Source organism: Mustela nivalis (assembly GCF_964662115.1).
Source record: "Mustela nivalis genome assembly, chromosome: 2".
Taxonomy (NCBI): domain Eukaryota; kingdom Metazoa; phylum Chordata; class Mammalia; order Carnivora; family Mustelidae; genus Mustela; species Mustela nivalis.
This window is the reverse complement of record NC_139021.1, coordinates 6,818,091-6,833,193: the sequence shown is the minus strand read 5'-3', so window position 1 is coordinate 6,833,193 and position 15,103 is coordinate 6,818,091. Positions and strand designations below refer to the sequence as shown.

At 43.6% G+C, this 15,103-nt stretch overlaps 1 protein-coding gene across 4 annotated transcripts in view; it reads left to right on the top strand.

Annotated features, from left to right (window-relative positions):
* KHDRBS3 (KH RNA binding domain containing, signal transduction associated 3) overlaps positions 1–15,103 on the top strand; it is a 185,602-nt gene that overhangs the window by 72,914 nt on the left and 97,585 nt on the right. For all 4 annotated transcript variants that reach the window (XR_014309145.1, XM_082721608.1, XM_082721610.1 and 1 more), the window contains exon 3: positions 10,812–10,928. Coding sequence is in view for 3 of the 4 variants with exons in the window: in XM_082721608.1 (XP_082577734.1) it covers positions 10,812–10,928 (117 nt within the window). In the remaining variant the exon portion in view is untranslated. The remainder of the gene's footprint in view (positions 1–10,811; positions 10,929–15,103) is intronic.

Here is a 15,103-nt window from a genome sequence, read left to right as displayed (position 1 = left end):
TTTGTTCAAAAAATGAAATTTAATTTAGTATTTAGTACCTAGGTGAATGCTGATTCCATTACAGGGTTTATGATAGTGCCTGCAGTTCTGTGCATGTGGAGGCCATATCTTCCAGTAAGGGAGGGGGGGTTCCACAGTGTAGAAGGTCTCTCTAGGTCTTAATTTTCTTTCAGTATATCTGGGCATAAGGCTGTGATATGTGCCTTGGTATGGATTCATGGACTACATTAGCTAGTTTTAGTTAAATTTACCTTTAAATGGGCACAGATTACTACAAAAGAAACTGTAAATTAAAGGTCTACAAATGCATTTGAATTAAAGGTCTACAAATGCATTTGAAGTGAGCAAGAAAAATGGCGGCACTGATCGTTCCCTGCACCGAGTCCAAGCTGCCTTGCAGCAAAGTAAAAAGAATTGTGATCCAGTTGGATATGACAAGAAGAATCTTCTCAACTGGAAGTATTTCTCTATGTCCAGTATGGTTAATGATGAATCTTTTGCCCTAAGTATTAGCGACATTAGCCAATGATAGAAGACATACAGAATTTTAAAATAAATGAGTGCCTACACAATACACACATGCACACAGAGACACATATATACACACATGCACATATGTACACACCGACACATATGTACACACATACACATATGCACACAAACACATATGTACACACCGACACATATGTACACACATAAATACATTGTGTGTGTGTGTGTGTGTGTGTGTGTGTGTGTACATTTATATATCTCCTTGAGAGGTGTGGGAACCAGTTGTGGAGATCATTCTTTGCTGTCTCATGGAAGATCTTGCCACACTTGAGGCAGAGTCCCAAAGGTGATTTTGCATTCGCCATCACTGGTGACCTGCTCCCTTTGTCCTCCTTCCTCTGTTACATCTTCTTAGCTCTTAAATTAATGAGAGACATACTTCTTCCTGCATCCAAGCATCTAAAAAAAATTCTTTATATCCTCTCCTTTGTTTCACAGTCCTACTTCAGACCCATCTCTGTATTACTAGACTACACCGTCTGATGCGGTACCCTATTATTTTGTAGTCTTTCTCAGTTGTCTTTTTTAGCATTTTAATGAACTTTAGATTTTATAAGACACTCAGTTACAAGATGCTGTTGGCCAGTTAGGACCCCAATACCAGAAATCTGCTGCCTTCCGTCTGTGCTTGTGTGGCATCCTCTAGGTTTTCTTTATGTTAACTAAACTGTGTTAAACCCCTGGGTAGTGACTGTTATACTCTGGGCATTAATTTTGATTGACATTCATCATTCTCTTTGAATGCATGAGACACTGCTTGGCTGTTAGAAGCTGGGTGCTGTTGTACACAGTTGTTCAGTTGTTGCACAGATGAATGAGACAGGCTCTCCGCCCTCAGAGGGCCACAACCTCTGCCCCCGTTAGGGGATATAGGTAGGCAGGTACATTGCTAGGCCTAGAAAAGACTGATGTTTGAGGCCATGAAAACTTAACTTTTTGATAAATGACTGCTTTGTCCTTGTTCTCTGTGCTCGGCTCTGCTCCGAGCGATCACTCCCTGCCCTTCCTTTGAGTCTGCCCTGACCTTGCGGCAACCTTCCTGTGAGAACTTGCAGCAGAGTAATGGGATGCTGACTTCTGGGCATGTGCTTTAAGGGGAATGGGCAGCTTCTCCTTTTGTGATCTTCGGAGCCCTAGGCCAGGAGGGAGCTTGGCCACCTTGAGGCCACTTGAGGATAAGTGGGAACCCGGGATACCTAGGTGGGGTAGAATCAGTGAAAACAGGGAGAACTGAGGACCCCCGCTGACAGCGACCATCAGCAGTACCGGACATGGGGCAAAGCCATCTTGAGAGTGGGTCTTCCCTGCCCCGGCTGATCTGGCCGTTGCCACATGAAACTCCCCTGGGGCTTAGGTTGCTGAATTGTGAGCAAGTAATTCAATGGTTATTGTTGATAGCCATTGAGTTTTGGGTTAGTTTGCAGCTGTAGTGTAGCTGTAGATAACCAAAATAGCTTTAAAGCGTGCTTTTCTCGCTTCCAGGTCAGGCCGGGTGTGTGAAATGACCCGTGTGTGCCTGTGTCGGCTGCACGCCAGGACTGTAGAGGTGGAGTGGGAGTGGCAGGGCTGTGAGGGGGAGAAGTGCCATCATGTACCGAAGGGGTTGGTCAGGGTTAGCCCAGGATTTCATTTTGGTAATGAATAGTAAAATGCATTAAGAAAAACAGCGGAGGTGCAGGGAGCATTAGAAAGTTCAGTTACAGTCAGGGAAGGCCCCGTACCACTTGTGAGCGTGTCTGTCACTGTGACCAGGAGGGACTCCACCCCAGACAGAACCTGACCGTTAGAAACTCTTCCTCTTGTGCCAAAGAGTGCTTTCTATTTTGTGACACAGCTGGTACAGCTGTGGATTTCCCAGAATGGAGCAGTGACAGCCGGAGGCTGGAGCTCTGGTCCCAGGGCTCATGAGCTTATTCTTTTCTCTTGTTGATCCTGTCCTTTTTTTTTTTTTTTTTTTTAAATTAATTAATTAATTAATTAATTAATTTTCAGCATAACAGCATTCATTGTTTTTGCACCACACCCAGCGCTCCATGCAATCCGTGCCCTCCCCAATACCCACCACCAGACTGACCCAACCTCCCACCCCCCGCCCCTTCAAAACCCTCAGATTGTTTTTCAGAGTCCACAGTCTCTCATGGTTCACCTCCCCTTCCAATTTCCCTCAATTCCCTTCTCCACAACTCCCTCCTGTGTAGCAGTGTGTTGAGAGTGGAGATGGGAATTAAGATGTTGGTTTCAGAGTTGAGTAAAATACATTCCCTCCTCTCAGGAATCTAAAATCTGGCTTGATAAGTCACACAGGAAAGCAGGAGGAGAAGGAAGATGCTGGGAGGCCCCCACAGCAGGAGCCCTCTGGGCCTGGGAGACGGAGTACGCCTTGAGCAGGGATGGGCTGTGAGCAGGGACAGGCTGTGTGCAGGGACTGGCCATTAGTAGGGACTGGCCAGGCATGTACTTTGTCCCCAGGCACTCACTTTCCCTCAAGTGTGGAGTTGGCCCTCCTTAAAGAAAGGCGTGAGTTCCTATCAACAGAGAACAGGTAAGCAGTGACCAAAATCCAAAAAGAAAAGGAAACCACCCAGGTTGCCATCTGTATCTTAAATTCAGAATTAAGTCTGGATTCTTGACAGTGTCCTGTGAGGCCTGCTGGCTGTCTCTGACCCTCTCTTCCTTCTAGCCCCGACTTGCTCTGCTCCTCTCAGGCTGCCAGCTTCTTGGTTCTCATAAGCCCTGTTGTGCCCCAGGGCTTTTGCACTAGCTGGTCACATTGCAGGGAACAGTGACCCACGCCCTTGCTCAGCACGCAGCGCCCGCGCAGCATCATGGGCCAGCCCTCTGTGAGCACCGGGATGCTCTCTGGTGCTTTCATCCCCCGCCCTGCGTGCTCCCTGCCAGCTTGGCAGTGTGGTCGTCTCTGTGTAAGCTGTTCTTGGTACGGGGCTCTTACTGCTGGGCATGAAAGTCCGCGTCAGCAGGGCCATCAGCTCCTTCTCTTTTCCACTCGGCCCCTGGAACGGGCTTGCCTCTTCACCAGCGTGTGTAGTCTTAACATCTACTGAGGGCTGGAACCTGATCTAACTACATGCTTTGTTGACTTTGGCAATATTTTTAAAAAACAAAGCAAAGTGGTCTTGTCCTTGCTCCTGCAGATAAAGCTTTTGTTCTGGGTGGGGGGTAGTTATGAGGGCATGGGTCTGAGCAGATCTCAGCAGTGGCTGCTTCCTTCGCCCACATGGCATGTAGGAGAGTGGCTCGGGAGTCTTCCTGCCCTCTGATCTTCCTGTGAACACCCGGAGGCTGAGGTAGGAGTGTTGAATTTCTGCGCAAGTGTCAACTCCTAATTCTGTAGCTTTTAGGGCTTCTGCGCTCTCACGGGATCCCACCCCAGGTAAGCAGGAAGCAAATGCTGGGGGCTCTTTTCTCCCTGCCGGCACCTGACTCTGCCTGGGTGCCCCCCCACCCCCCCACCCACTTGGTGTTTGCCCTGGGGCTTGGGAGTTAACCTGCATTCTGTCCAGCTCTCTTCCTGTCTGTCTCACAGGGCATGAGGGACCTTCTTTTCAGCTCTGCATCTGAGCTGAAATGGGTAGTTCTTGGTAGTTTTGAGAACCAGAAATGGCTAAAGTCAAAAGCCAGGAGAGTAGTGGAGCCAGAGAGGAGGGCGGGAGCCGTGCTCAGCTGAGTCAGGACACTGGAACTTGACCCTGAAGATGGTTGGGGGTTGTATTTGAATCAGAGAGGTATCCAAGTGAGCTTCATGTGAAGAGCTCTGTGCTAACTGAGGAGACAGAGGTGGATTAGGCGAAAGGTTTCTGTGGCAGGCGAGGTGAGTGAGGATGGTGGCAGAGGCTGGGAGCTTGTGGTGTGACTGCAGTAGAGTAGACTGTGAGAGACATCGGTGAGCTCTCATGGGTCCAGTGAGCATTTATGAAATGCTCTCTCTGCACAGGTGTTGGAGCTGTGGGCACCAAAGGCCCCATCACTGCCATCACAGAGTGAATGTCCGGTTCCTGGCTAGAGTCAGGGTCCTACGGCAGGGCGGCTGCCTGGGCCCAGGAGCTCTGGAAGATAACGCTTGACGCTGCGAGGGCCCAGGTTACAAGTTCAGCAGTAGGGTTGAGTTGAAGGTCATTAAAGCAGTCCTTTGTTGGACTAACCAACTTTTTGGTGAGCACCCAATTAAGGGGAACTTTTTTTTTTTTTAATTTTATTTATTTATTTGACAGAGAGAAATCACAAGTAGATGGAGAGGCAGGCAGAGAGAGAGAGAGAGAGAGAGAGAGAGAGAGAGAAGCAGGCTCCCAGCTGAGCAGAGAGCCCGATGCGGGACTCGATCCCAGGACCCTGAGATCATGATCTGAGCTGAAGGCAGCGGCTTAACCCACTGAGCCACCCAGGCGCCCTTAAGGGGAACTTTTAATGAAGATAGTGACATGTTCTTGAGGCTTAGTTTATGAAATGACAGCTTAAATGTAATTGCTCCCTGAGGAACAGTGTCACATCACACATGTTGTTTAAACCAATTAAAGCCAGTTCAGAAAAGCATTTAGTCTTTACCAACAAAGAACATAATTGTGGGATCTTATACATTATGCAGTGAAAACTCTGTTGGTTTACCATCTTTGAAAAGTTTCCTATTTACAATTGTAACACTTGTAATATGGTAATGTATTTATAATGTAATAATTAACATCTGGAAAAATATAATTTGCTTTGGAAATATCACTTTTACCTTTTATTCAAATCTAGGCACAAATAAAATTATTTATTTATTTATTTATTTATTTTATTTATTTATTTTTTTTTTTTTAAGATTTTATTTACTTATTTGACAGAGACAGGAAGAGAGGGAATACAAGCAGGGGGAGTGGGAGAAGGAGAAGCAGGCTTCCCACAGAGCAAGGAGCCAGATGCGGGGCTTGATCCCAGGATCCCAGGACTCTGGGTTCATGACCCGAGCCGAAGGCAGACGCTTAACCAACTAAGCCACCCAGGCACCCCAAATTATTTATTTATATTTTTATTTTTTATTATGTTATGTTAGTCATCATACAGTACATCATTAGTTTTTTGATGTCATGTTCCATAATTCATTGTTCGTGGATAACACCCAGTGCTACATGCAGCCTGTGCCCTCCTTAATACCCGTCACCAGGCTCACCCATCACCCTTCCTTCCTCCCCCTAAAACCCTCAGATTTTTTCCCAAAGTCCATAGTCTCTCATGGTTCGTCTCCCACTCCAATTTCTCTCCCTTCATTTTTCCCTTCTCCTAATGTCCTCCATGCTATTCCTTATGCTCCACAAATAAGTGGGACCATATGGTAATTGACTTTCTCCATTTGACTTATTTAACTTAGTGTAATCTCCTCCAGTTCTGTTCATGTTGATGCAGAAGTTGGGTATTCATCCTTTCTGATGGCTGTATAATATTCCATGGGATATATGTACCACATCTTCTTATCCATTCATTTGTTAAAGGGCATCTTGGCTCTTTCCACAGTTTGGCGATTGTGGGTATTGATGCTATAAACACTGGGATGCATATGACCCTTCTTTTCACTACATCTGTATCACAAATGAAAATGTTAATAAAATTGAAAGTTAAAATATATTACATTATCATTTTAGAATATGGTAGTCAAAAATCAGATCCTGACTTCAGTTAAGGAAAACTTTATTTGAAATATTATTACAAGAGCAGGGCGGGGGCCTTGTAATAGAAGATCTGTGCCTCATGAGATCAGTCAGATGGCAAAGGCTTTGCTTTTATGAGGAGAGGGCATGAGGCCAGCAAGGTGGGGGAAGTGGGAGGAGTGGGTGGAGGCAGCGCGTCCCTACTGAAGGGACAGTAGATCGGAGAATGTTCCCCTTGAGGCTGGCACCTGCAGGGGGGGTGTCTTTCAGGGCTTGTATGGTAGCCTAGGTTGCTGGTGGGTCATATTCAGGGGCCTGAGGAAAGGGAGAACTTGCCTGAAGTTTGATCAGGTCAGGTTAGTGGGCGTTTTCTGATTGATTAGTGGGGACAAACAGGTCAGCTAATCTTTGGTGGGGCAGAGAATGTGAATTTAAAGGGTCTCTGTCTGGCTTTGTCATAGGTGGGCAGTAGGTCCTCCACAAGTCCTCCCTAAATCACCTGGGGAGGAGTAGTTCACTGCACTGAGCCATTCCTAGAAATGGAAGAGGGCCTGAACTTGTCCTCATCGTCACTCTTAGTCAGGAGCACAGGGTTGGGTTAAATTCAGCATCTTCCTGGCTCAGCACTTACCTGATGCACCTTAATTTTCCTGATAACCCTTCAGTGTGAAGTCTCTCATAAGCCATGACTTGACTTCCTGAGGACCAGGAAGGCTGAGGAATTGCCTTGGTCACACTGCTGCTAAGAGGGTACCCCACTGCTTCAGGAGGCTCTGGCCCGGGAGCTCCAGCGGGATGGTCCTAGTACTCAGAGCAAATGAGACCGCCGTGCTGCCCGATTTGTATATTGTTCATGTTGTCTGAAGAATCCAAAACATCTATTCAGCTAGTGTCACTCTGACCTTTTCTTGCTGCAAGTATGAACCTGGGCTAGCTTAAGTTTTTATTTGTTTTTCCAAGCATGAAGGGTACCTAGTAGAATCTATAGAGAAATGGAACTTGTAATCTGCAAGAAGGACAGCCGCAGGGACTTAGAGCCGAAGAAAGAGAGAGGAGCCGGCGTCAGTGACTGCTCTCCCTAGCGGCGTTTCTCAGCAGGGACAAAACTGACATTGTCCGCAGGACCCATCTTCCTTGTGAAGGGCGGTTCCATCCACCTCCGGTTTGTGAAATCCTTGGCCTTTGCCCACTAAATGCCAGTACTGGCCTACATCATCGTGACAACAAAACAGAAGTGCTGAGTATTTCCAGATTCCCTGGGGAGGTGATGCACTCGGGTTGAGGACCCGAGCACCCAGCAGCCGGGCGCATTGCCATTGTTGTGACTCAGCAATAAGGGCATGAGTGTCGCACTCTCAGTTCTAAACCTCAGACTCTCCTGACTTCTAGTCAGAGGCCAACTCCATGATTCGCCTGGGTGGCCTGGGCACAGTCCTGCCGTTTCAGTGTGCTGGCTTCCTTGGTAGCTTTGCAGATGGAGGGGAGTTAGTTTCCGGTAATCAGTGGGTATTGTTCATATAAATTTATGTATGTCCATAATAGTTGAATTCATCAATTTATTACTAATTTGGCATGGAGTGTACACAGTCTGTTGGTTGCTCTGTTAGGTGATTTTTTTATACCTTTCTCTGTTTAATTCATATTTACTGATTCATCAATCAGTAGGCTGTGCAGTCCTTGTGCTGTAGCTGAAGTCTGGGACTCATGACTGTGACTTGATCTGGAATATGTAACTCCTGCACAGTATGTGCCTGGACAGAGAAGGGAGTGAAAATGTTTCTGACTGTCAAAACGCTCTTTTATGTCCTTTTTTGAATGAAAGGTTAATAGAAATTCAATGCAGAAAGAAAACTCCTAAAGGCATATAAAATTATAAAAACATTTTTCCTTCTTATATAGAGTTCTGCAAGTGACCTTGAATAAGTCATATCATTCTTTGGATGTCAGTTTCCTCATCAGTATAAAATTAGATGTTTGCACTGGATGATTTCTAAGGTGTCTTGGTTTTTTTAGTGGGAAAATATTTAGCTATTAAAGGTGTGATGTAAGTATGGCTTCTCAACCACAAGTTTTGTCTCATGCCATCTTTGAAACCTGCCAAAATGAATATAAATGAAGGAAACAGGCACAAATCCTCAAAGACAAGAATGGAAGGCTGAGGCAATAACAGACCAATGATGGGAGTGAAGTTGTGGTGGCTGCAAATAAATGGACACATGGTAATGACTTAGGCAACAAGAGAAAGCAGAATTTGGGCTTACAGGCAAGAGGAAGTGTCCCAGAAATAGGCGTGTTAGTTCAGAAATAGCTAGAGAAGACTCCGGAATCCTGGACACCAGTTATTGAGAAGGTGGACTGGTGGGCAGGACTGAACAAGAGATGACTAGGTTCTAAGTTTGGGTGAGAAGTGTTGAGACCACTGGATGCTGTGCCTCGCTGATAAAACTAGGTATCTGCCATCGGAACCACAGTAGGCTAGAGACTGCCCGAAGGGGTTGAATAAAGAAGACTTGGACTCTAAGAGCCAGAGAGATATGACTGAGGGCTAGAGATGCCACACTGAAAATGAGGAAATTATTTTCCTTAAATAAAAGTGTGTGTACCTACTACTGGGAATCCCAGCATTCCAGTAGCCAAGCTGATACCTCCTTCTGGGAGATTGGGGAATTCCTGTTCAGGGTGATGCTTACCTAGGCCAAGAGAGAGAAACACAGATACTGATACTTGAGTAACTCTTGATGAAATACTGGTCTCCTATCCTAAAGTGAATTGTCAAGTCCAGTTGTCAAATCTTGTGGATGAAAGCAGGACTTCAGCTACTGTTTTGGAGCCTCAACCTTAAATTTTAAGAACAGGCAGCGGAGGATGACCAGTCACTTGAGGAAAGCCCATGATGTAGAAAGAGACCAATTCATAAAATGTGAATCTGTTGGAGGAAGCAGACACGATAAGCTCCCAGTGGGGGTGGGGGTGGGGAGCACTGCCATTAATATATTCAGAAATATGAGACTTTATATCACTTCCATAAAATGTTTTTAAAATGTTGTAAAAAAAAGAACAAATAAAAGAAAATACTATTAGTAGTTAAACATTTGATAGCAGAAATGGAAAAATCAATAGATATGTAGGAAATATACTTAAATCCGCCAGAAAGTAAAACAGAGAGAGAAGGTGAGAGGAAAAGAAGAAAAATCAGAGGGAAATTTAGTGTCCAGCTCAGGAGATCCTAATAGCGAAATGGTAGAATTTCCAGAATGATGAAGCAGAGTAAATGGGGAACCAAGAATAAGGTAGAGATGAGTTGGTGGAGACACTGATTTTTTTTTCCCCTATGTTGTATTATTTGATATTTTTAACTTAATATGTAACGTTTCTATATTTTTAAGAAATGATTGACTTAAAATTAAATTTAAAAAGCAAAAAATACGTGTAAAGGTTAAAAATACTGTAAATATTTGAGTTTTCTTTGAAGACCAGTAAAATTAAAAGTAGGCCAAGAAAAAAAAATACCATTTTGACTTTTTAAAAGTACATATTTTAAGAAAATTACTTCAATTACTATAGGGAAATTGAGGAACAATTTTCTCTTAAAAACGGCAATAGCACAGCAATGGCACAGTTCATGGAGGAGAGCTGATACCAAAGCAGCAGCTGCATGAGTTTGTAATCAGGAATCTTGCCAAAGAGAACAGTTTCCCTCCTGGTCAATAGGGCTAACTTTCCTTCTGGGAACAAGAAGTATTCTTGACTTACCTTAATCATGGTAAGGCATAAAAGTTGTATGAAATTCCTGATTATAATCCTTTCATTCAAGATATATTTATTATCAGTTCTGTGTTAAGCATTGTTCTGATTCATTTATATGGACACCTTTAATATTCCTAACAGCCTTATGGGGCTATGTTCTGTTGTCTTTCACCGTTCTCATTTCATAGACGAGGAACCCAACGTACGGAGAGGTCAAGTAACCCAGTTATGTAGCTGGGTTACTCAGCTGGTAAATGGAAAAGCCGGGTTTTAAAACTATGGCAGTGTAGCCTCAGAGTCAATACTGTTAATGAATTCACTTCTGCTCTGCTTATTAAATAAAGAACCCTAAGAATCAAGACTAAATAATTTGTCATCATTTCCGTAGCTAGTTATTTTAGAAGAGATAGATGGATTCTGTCCTGAAGCTTTGTGAGCCACTGAATGCTTGAGGACTTGCCTAGGCCAGCACACTCCCTGGCTGACTAACCAAGCTCAAGTGCTGTTTAGGTGGAAGGACCCAGACCCTCCACAGTGACCAGCCAGAGCACCTTACGTCTTCCCCTCCCACGGCTGAAGTCAAATGTGTGTTAAAATTGTTGGGATAGCAACCTAGGGTTTCTGGGAATTAGCTTAATTTATAATTTGTTAAATCTAGCCATCATTGAAATGATTGGTTTTTACTTTACAACTTTTAGCCCCGTTATATGTGCTTTATGGAAAACTGTACAGCGCGAGGCATATCACAGGAACTTATTTATTTGGCATTAATTAGTGATGTATAGCATATTGTAGTGTTTACTGACATTCAAGATTAATAAATTGCCTTCAGATATGAATGTTACAAATTTGGTTTGTTTGTTTTTTCCCTAGTTCAACTTTGTGGGGAAACTTTTGGGTCCCCGTGGCAATTCTCTGAAGCGTTTACAAGAAGAAACGTTGACAAAAATGTCCATCCTTGGGAAAGGTTCCATGCGAGACAAGGCAAAGGTAACATTCATCATAGACAAATGGCTGCTTTGCAGACAAGTTATATAATGCATTATTAGGTTATGCATTGTATTAACACAAATTATATTAGAGCTAGCTAAGATTGCAAATGAAATTATGTGAAAATGTTGTATACAGTGATGGAGTTTCTGATACTGTGTAGAAAACTGAGTCACTCGGGCCAGTTTCAGAATATATGATGTGCTACATGTACGTTTGTTTGTAAAATGCAATAGCAGTGCCTGAGGTTTTGACCATATAAGCAATACCTCATAGAAAGTACAGCGATATGGAAATTACCACAAAGAGAAATCAAAGTTAACTGCAGTCTTAGTGCCACTGTTTGCATCTTGGATAAGTTCCTGCTGGCTTTTTTTCTATGCCTGTATTTCACATAGTTGCGTTTATAAAGAACATGCTTTGATTTGCTCCTTTTGCCCTCCATTTGATACCCTATACATTTTATCAAGTTAAAATTGATTTTCAATATTTTAATAGTGGCTTTGTATTCTCACACACAGTAGCTCTAGTTGGTTCTATTCCTGCTAACTGCCTCTTTTTTTTTTTTTTGTAGTAACCTAAAATCACTGAGTTATTTTTATTGATCTCTTTCTTAAATATACCACTACTGAAAGAAATTTTCACATTTCATAATGTGCTATCACTTATATTGTTCTCTGTTATAATTTTGTTGCTCTGTCGCTGTGAAAGATTGAGGTTACTGAAAACCAAACCCACATACAGTGGTCACTTTCCATGAAATGTTGAACAATGATTGTGTCAGGCAAGAAAGTTATATAGACAAAATCCAGCCTCCTGGCATGCACAAAAAAGTCCATTTAGACAAAGGCTTTTATAATAAAAAATGGCTGCCATTTGTTTGTCGGACAGCTACTGTGAGTGTGTTACTCTGTGTTATCCCTAGAAAAATGATGGAAGACGTATAACATTTTCCTTATTTTACAGGTAAAAAAACTTAGATTTAGAGAACCTGAGTATATTATCTGGGTTAATCAGCAAAGTTAAATTATTTGATTAAAGTAGGGCTACGTATTATACTCACATGGAGTGTGGTTTTAAAATATAGATCCCCATACAGACTTTTCAGGGTAGAACCTCAAAAGGAATTTTCCATGGGTGTTTGAGATGATTCTAATGCATGGCCAGGTTAGGCTCACTACCCACTAAGCATCGCTGTCTCAGATGGTGTTACTTTGATTGCCTGACTCATCTGTTCTGGAAGCTGGAGGGAAAGGAACCATATTGGTTAGTTGGTCAGAAGTTTTGTATAACTTGTAGGAAAGTTATAGTCCATCCTTGCTGATACCTTAATTAGGTCTTTAGTAAGGCCTTCTGGTCATCAGGTACATGATATGACCAATGAAATTTGTGAACATACTGCTTATTTTGTTTGCTGTTAAGGGAGTTTTTTTGGTCAGAAGCAATGTTTTGTGGCAGACAGTGGCAGTGGTCAGGGATCCATGGATAATTTTACTGTACAAAAGAAGCCGGGAAGGCAAGTCTCTAGCTAGATTGTATGTCCAAGTAATAGCAAGTGCCTGGCTAGCCATTTAATAAAAGGGATTCTAATTATCATCCCCTTGCTATCAGGGCTTGGTGGTGGTTCTATATTATGTGTCGTTTTAAGGGCTGTCTATGCTGTTGGTGTTTTGGGCATTCAGGAGTGCAGTAACCAAGAGTCCTTTCTGAAGGGGAGTCTGTGTTGTGAAGTGATATATAACCTCTCTCTATGTCACCAAAGACACTTTGTTCGAGTCCTTTGAGTAGCACTGAGGTGGCTGGGGAATGAGGTGCTTTGCCATCTACTAAAATGAGTCCCTTCGTCTCCCTGGTTACTGAGTGCCTGCTCTTCATTGCGTGGGGCACCCTGTTCTCTTACATACTCAGTGGGTCTAGGCTGCTTTCCTAGACCACTTACCAGCACTTTACGAATCCTCTCATTTCTGTGTCCTTGACCACATTGGTCTGAGAATCTTTATAGAGGTGCTGTAATGTAAGTGGCTGATCACTTCCATTCCATCAGGACACCCAGGAACTGGGGAAGTAGCATACATTTGGGGCTTACAGTCCAACAGAGCTGCTCTCAAGGGACAGGATGAGAAGTCCTTTATATCTCGACCACATAGACCCCCCACCATCACCAGTGGTCCTCAGTGGAGCAGCGAGTACTCAGAGTCAAGCTTGTTAATCCTCAGGCTTTTTGGATATTTCTTCTTTTCAGTGCATAGTCACTCTAGGAAGAGACCCCTGTTGGGAAGAAAAGGAAGACGTGTCACATGTACACAGGAGGTGTTCACAGTTATTATTAGCTTTCTTATTCTCTGCATCCCCGGGGCAAGCAAGGATCGGATCCTAGACCAGGAGGTCATACCAAGAAGCAGTAATAAAGTGGGGCACCTGGGTGGCTCACTTGGTTAAGTGTCTACCTTCTGCTCAGGTCATAGTCCTAGGGTCCTGAACTTGAGCCCAGTGTCTGGCCCCCTGTTCTATGGGGAGCCTGCTTCTCTGTCTCCTTCTGCCCCTCCCCCCAGTTGATGCACATGCTCTCTGCTCTTGCTCTCTCTTTCAAATAAATAAATAAAATCTTAAAAGAAAAAATAGCCTGAGAATTGTCATCTCCTTTCAAGGAACTACCTTGGCTATTCAGAACAAGGTAGGACAAATTTCACCAGATAGGCTTCTGCCCCTGCGGAAGGCTCAGTTGGGCTCTTCATTTGAACACTAAGCGTTGTTCGAATCCTCCCCAGCGTTGCCAGTCCGGTTTTCAGATCTCCAGTGTTCGCCAGACATTTTCCTAAACCTCACAGAAGAGGGGGCCAGGCGGTTTGTCTTGTCCTTCAGAAGCACACAGGTTTCAACTCTGCTTCTGCTTATTGGCTCCCTTCAGCCCGTGGCCATAAGCAGTAAACTTTCTAGACTTCTTCTGGCTCTTTCAGGCTTGAGCTCATCAGGTCAAATCTTGAGTCTGTTGTTTTCTTTTTAGAACTCTTCAGTACAATTTTACCCGCTACCCCTGCCTTGTTTTCCATTTGTGCGTCATACTGTGGCCGGCCTCTGCCCCACATGGCCAACTGTCACACCTTCCAAAGCATTTCAGTGATATCACCATAGGTCATAACTCAAGTCACAGGCTTGCTGCAGAAGCGGAGACCACGGGGATCCCGTGTCCTGTACGGCAGCCAGGTCCTCACTGCCAGAACTCTTGAATGCTGATTTCTCTTGTTCCTTTTAGTCTGCAGAAATTCTCAGTTAATAATGTTTATTGCTAAAGAGATTTCCATTACTATTACAAATCTCATCTTTTAGCTTTTCAAAGTGTTCACTAAGTTCTAATGAGACCATATTTCATTTAATTGTTGTACTTTATACATTGATGAAATTTTGGGAGTCATTACTGACTCCTGTCCGTTGGTTATGTAGCATCATAGTCACTATAATGCTGTGGTCTGCTGAGCCTTCAGTTTGAGCCAAGCATGCGAGCTGTTCTGCCCTTATTGTCTGAGTTCTAGACTAATAGACTAATTCATACTGCCGTCACCATTTATTGAGTGCTTATTATGTACTAAGCATAGTTCTAAAGACTTTTATGTCTTCAAACATGAAACTCCCTTTTTACTACAATGCCTGTATATTACTAATAACTTCTAATTACAATTCTGATAACTTTATTACTACAAAAACCCTCTGAGCAGTAGATACTATACTATTACTCTTCACTGAAAATCACCTCTTTAAGATGATAAAGTAACCTGTCCAAAATTATACAGTACATGTTGAATCTGCGATTTGAAAGCGGAACTCCAAACAAAGTCTACGTTCTTCCCCAAACTCCATCGTGCCTGTCCCCACTAACCCAGGAAAGGAGCTGGTAACGCCCCTGGCCGTGTGGAGATGAGGACAACCGGCTGGGCTACGAAGGCCTGCCTTCCTGTTTCCATCTGCAGCAGCAGTGGCAGAGCGCTGCCCTGTGAATCAGTCACAAACTCTCCTGAATGTCCCCAGTGCGATGCCGTATTCCCATAGGTAGACAGTGTTTACGTCAGTAGCTTATGCTTTTCAGAAGTGAACTGTTGAACATAAAATTCGGTTCTGTGGACTTTAAAGCTTCAGCTCTCAAAGGCAGAGTATCAGATCAAGGGATAGAAAGTGCTCTG